General features: G+C 42.0%; 2 protein-coding genes across 2 annotated transcripts in view; one reads left to right on the top strand and one right to left on the bottom strand.

The window, feature by feature from the left end:
- Positions 1-1,450, bottom strand: part of LOC118414898 — an 8,997-nt gene extending 7,547 nt beyond the window's left edge. The window contains exons 1-3 of the mRNA XM_035819193.1: positions 1,273-1,450; positions 628-847; positions 173-279 (exon numbers count right to left, since the gene is read on the bottom strand). Coding sequence (XP_035675086.1) covers positions 173-279; positions 628-739 — 219 coding nt within the window. The 5' untranslated portion in view covers positions 740-847; positions 1,273-1,450. The remainder of the gene's footprint in view (positions 1-172; positions 280-627; positions 848-1,272) is intronic.
- Positions 1,451-2,130: 680 nt separating this feature from the next.
- Positions 2,131-4,999, top strand: LOC118421650. The gene is made up of 4 exons (XM_035829081.1): positions 2,131-2,409; positions 3,195-3,303; positions 4,004-4,071; positions 4,443-4,999. Exons 1-4 carry the CDS (start codon positions 2,199-2,201, stop codon positions 4,997-4,999), a joined length of 945 nt encoding a protein of 314 aa, XP_035684974.1. The 5' UTR covers positions 2,131-2,198.
- Positions 5,000-5,028: the final 29 nt, after the last annotated feature.

Below are 5,028 nucleotides of genomic sequence, written 5' to 3'. Positions count from 1 at the left end.
CCCATCTCATTTCAGAAAAATTCCATAACGGGAGGGCAATTTAAAAAAAAAATGCATTTTCGTGCAAACCTGTTAACATGTGCCCCTTAGAAAAAGTGATAGGAGAAGGATTATGACACACAGAAAGTCAGACAAAAGCAAAGCACTCAAGATAGAGAATGTAGACCCTTACCAGACAGAAGTAATGGACAGTAATACCACTGTCTTTGTCTGTGATGAGCTGTCCATACTTTTCCTGGTGATTCTCACACCTCTTACAGAACAGACAGGGTGGTAGATCTGAGTAAGAAATATAACATGAATTCACTTATATCATAACAAATAAATCTTTCTCATTGTAATAATGTGATACTGACAAATTTGTGAAAACGGACAACAACATGTTTAATTCTTTTATCAGTTTTAATGCCAAGGCTACTGACAAAGCCAGGAAGAATGTTTTTGTCAACAAGATGGTTTGGTGTTTCGACATTGACAGGATGTTCCTGTAGCCATATGTTACTCATGATAAAGCCATTACTTTTTTAACAGGACTGAGGACACACTGTGACTACTACTAGTAATATTCATTGTGCGGACAGACATGCTACAGAGTCCGGTATGCTAGCTCTTGTCTGATGTGCCCACCTGTGGTTCTTGATGCGGGATAAATGGTGAGGTTGGGAGGGACCTTCCTCTCCTGACCCGGGGTGTGGGGGGAGGGGGACAGCTCCTGTCCCCGGGGTGAACTACCGGACATGGCTGGATCTTCAGTCCGCTCACATGGAACCAAACATGTCCACCATCGTCAACTCAAACACTCAGGCATCAAGGTAGCATCAAGTCTTCCATATTCCGTATAATGTTCCTGGATGATAACAATCCAAGCCATGAGCACATGGCATCTGATTAACATAAGATTTGCCGTTTCACTTTCAGTAAATTAGCTTCTTTGACACCCTACAACAGTCACCATACTGTCCTAAATTAGCAATCAAAACAGCGATCTTTCAAATAAATTTTGTTAAATATTTCGAGCTTTAGTCGTCCATATGGCAACGCAGGTTTGCGCGGGAACTTTCTAGTTGGTCTTGAATAGGCTGTGGCTATCAAATGACTTGTGTTCTCGTCTCGCCCATTTTTCGCCTTGGTCACACCAATCTTACTTCCAGGCGTGCCTATGTGAAAATCCCGCCTAAAACAACGTGGTCGTGACCGAGGCAATTTATTTGACTGCTAAAGACGATGAATACGGTATCGCTGTCATACTGAGCGATAAATAAGCCATTTTACCTGTAAAAACTCCGGAGAAGCAGCGCCAACGTTTGTCCAGCGGGGCGCCCTGAGTTGAATGAAAAGTGTGAAAGGTCAACTTTCAAACGGACGGCGGGTAAAAACGTCATCATTTGGGGACCGTCCAAGAATGCCTCTATTATTTTCTAACAAGATGGAAAGATGTCAGAAATTAAGATACACCGGGGATGATTGAGTATCTTTCTTTAACATAATATATTGTCTGAGAATTTTAAAGGCATTTATTTGCCTATTTTGATGAAATTATGACAAGAAGCATGATATCATGTGTGTATTCAGGTATCGGACCGGAGTTTCTTTTACGATGTCGGAGGTTGGCGGGCAGCCTCAGGACGAAGGGCTACAGTTCCGCTAGTAAACGTAGGACGCGAAACTTAATCAATATGGCGGAAAGCTGTTTACTGTCTCTTTCCGACAAACCTATTGGTACCGTCTGTTGCCTCTTTATTTTGGTTAGAATATGTAGTAAAATTTTAATTTTGGACCCGAAAACTATCATTTTTTAACACTTTTTTGATCGAAGCTGCTTGGAAAAAACGAATTTTCCCAGGATAACGGCCTACGTGGTAGAGAAGCTAAATTCTTCATGTTTGTGTAAAATGAAAATAAAAAAATTCCATGTGATAACTTTTTTGCAATCTCCGATGACGTCATTTCTTCGAAATCGCATGAAAAACGCCGCTATTTGGGTCATCAGGCGAAAAAACCGCATCACCGTTGCAGCGGACTAATACAAAAATGGTTTCGCTGGCCGACCAACTACTCCTCGCACAAAAACAATACGAGCGATCGCGCTGACGTCACGGTTACGTCACGTGACGTCATGGTAGGCAAAAAGCTGCTGGTGGGCGAGGAAGGCGGGCTGAACCCTCCTCGCCCACCAGTTGCGCGCGGGAAACGCAAACATGCCGACCAGTTGTTGTGCGCTGAATTGTACTAACCGGAAGGATAAAGGCAGTAGAAAGAAGTTTTTTAGAATCCCTGCGGAACCAGGACGAAGGGCTGCATGGCTTAGAGCCTTAAAAAGGTCAGATTTTGAGCAGGGAAAGAAAAACCCGACCGCGGCGTGGACACCACGAGGCCACGAGAGAGTGTGCAGCGACCATTTCATCTCAGGTTTGTGATCTATATGTTTTATATTTTGTTGTTGTCCCCCTTGCATAAATACATTTTTCGTGATGTAATAGTGTACTTTTCGTTACACATCTGCGGAAAGCTTAAGTAAGTTTTGTCGCTGATTCATGCCATATCAAGGATAGTGAATATTAATGTTACATGTATCAAAGTTTTACAGCGCGTCCACGTGGGAGGGGGGGGGGGGGTCTGACTTATAAATAGTGGTAAAGTATCTGGGATGGACGTATACATATATAGTATACCAGAAGTATAACGTACATCACTTAACTGATTGACGAAGACATCTACAAATGTTTTAAAATGTCTTTAAAATCATCTACATCTACATGGGAATACCCCCAGATGGCCCCTACTGGAGCATATTGTGTGGGGAGGCCCCCAGCGGGTAGACCTCCACCTTGGTCCGGACCATTGTGGGATAGTGCAGGGGAAAGAAAGAACCAGACTGTGGAGTTTGATCCACTCACACCGGGATGATCCCCTGCTCTTTTCGATAAGTGTGGTGGGTTCTTTCAGTTTAACATGCCGAGGTGTGTAGCCGAAGCCAGGTACTCATTTTTCACCTTAGTGAAGTGAGGAAATAGGTGTAAAGTATGGTTTAAGTACCTTTCCCAAGGGCACAACAACAAAGTGACCTATCAGGGATTCCAACTCATACTTATCTTTGGATTATGAGTCCTACACCCTAACCACAAGACCAATTGCCACCTCATTTTAAAATCATGTTTATAATACTGACAAGTTCTTTGCTTCTTGCATTGCAGGGAACCCTTCTAAAGACCCTGCAGATCCAGATTACGTCCCAAGCTTGTTTAACCTCCCAACCTCAGCAAGTTGCAATCGTTCAAGAAACCCAGTTGCCAAGAAAGATCGGTAGGTAACATTGGGGTTTTCAATGTTTCTTTATTGAAATTTGATTTACTGCTCATGCTGTTCATGCAGGCAGGCTGTTCATGCCTGTGTGAAACATTGCTATACTCTACCTCCTTGCCTGAGAAGATGACCATGAAAGTTTTACCAAGGATTCAGTTAAATCTCACAAAGATCCTGTAAGTTACTCATGTTAGAGTTTACACCTAATCAAATGTTTTATATTTCATAACATTCACAGCAGTAATCACTTCTTCTTTCTTCTTTTCTACTGCTCAGCCCCCTTGACGGGGATTAATAGCAGTGCGCATGCTTAGTTAGTTACAGGTGAAAGTAACATACAAACATCGGGAAAATAGAGGTAACACAAAGGAACATAAACAAATGAAACTGTGGGTGCAAATGACAAGACAAGTGAATGTGGTGGGTTAGTGTTATTTACATATGTACAAGGACGTGTAGGGGCGACTCAATGCAGCAGGGCCCTCCCCAGTTCAGTTTTGAACTGGGAGAGAGACCCCGCCTCCGCCACACCAGGCTCAAGTTCATTCCACTCCTGGATGGTACGAGGGAAGAACGAGAGCCTATAAAAGTTGGATTTGCTCGCGATGGCCTGCACTAAATGCTATGCTAACAGAATGTATGTAGGAAACAAAGCATGCAACTTTGATTTACAACTTACAACATGCTTCATTGTTTGCAGGTATATGCGTGCAGCAAAAAGGCTGCGGGTGTCATCAGAGAATGAAGCCCCACCTACATCACTAAATGGTAAGGGCATTACAGAGGGAATAAGAAAAGTGTCTAATGGATACAATCAGTAATCCTAAACATATAAATTCTTGATCAACAGTTTAATCTATCATTCTTGCTCAACAAGTAAATCTATCACTTGTCACTTATTCAACATGAATCACATACCATACACACAAGACTACTTGCTACAAAGTTTATCCGCTTGGTTTTCGGAGTGGGGATATAGATGTGAATCAAGTAGAGAAGCATGCAACCTGCATGAGTAAAATATTGAAACAACAATACATACATATGAATCAGAGTTTAGAACATTCAGTTCAGTTCAGATATATGACACTCATAATGACATAGCACTTTCATTGAACTTCGGATTTGCTTTATTTCAGATGAAGAAATGATCGCTGACCCTCCTCCTGAAAGTGTAGAGACTCTGAGAGACCCCCTTCCTGAAAGTGTAGAGACTCTGAGAGAACAGCTCACAAAAGTACAAGAGGAGAAATGTAAGTTGGAACAGTTTTGCGAGTCCCTTCAAAGTGAAGCTGACAACCTTAGGGAAGAACGTGATCACCTTCAAGAACAAATCAAGAAATCATCAACATCAGCCTCCAATCTCACAGATGCAAAATGCAAGCTCTTCACTGGAATACCTACTGTTGCACTGTTTATGTTTGTGTTTAGACTTGTTAGTGATTTCATTGCTCCTCTAAAGTCCATGTGTCAGCAGGATCAAATACTCATGACTCTCATGAAGTTGAGACTAGGCCTCAAAAATGCTGATCTAGCTTTGAGATTTAGTGTTTCTGCCTCCACAGTTTCAAAAGTCATAAACCGTTGTATTCCAATCTTAGCTGTCCGACTAAAGTTCCTGATTCATTGGCCGTCAATTAGACATTGTGTAGTTGGTACTCAATTACATGTACTATACTTCATAAGTTTGAAGTAAGAGCCCAAATTTGCTTGAGAGCAAATACA

Source organism: Branchiostoma floridae, chromosome 1 (assembly GCF_000003815.2).
Source record: "Branchiostoma floridae strain S238N-H82 chromosome 1, Bfl_VNyyK, whole genome shotgun sequence".
NCBI lineage: Eukaryota > Metazoa > Chordata > Leptocardii > Amphioxiformes > Branchiostomatidae > Branchiostoma > Branchiostoma floridae.
The sequence above is the reverse complement of the archived record's forward strand: the minus strand, read 5'-3'. Positions and strand labels throughout refer to the sequence as shown.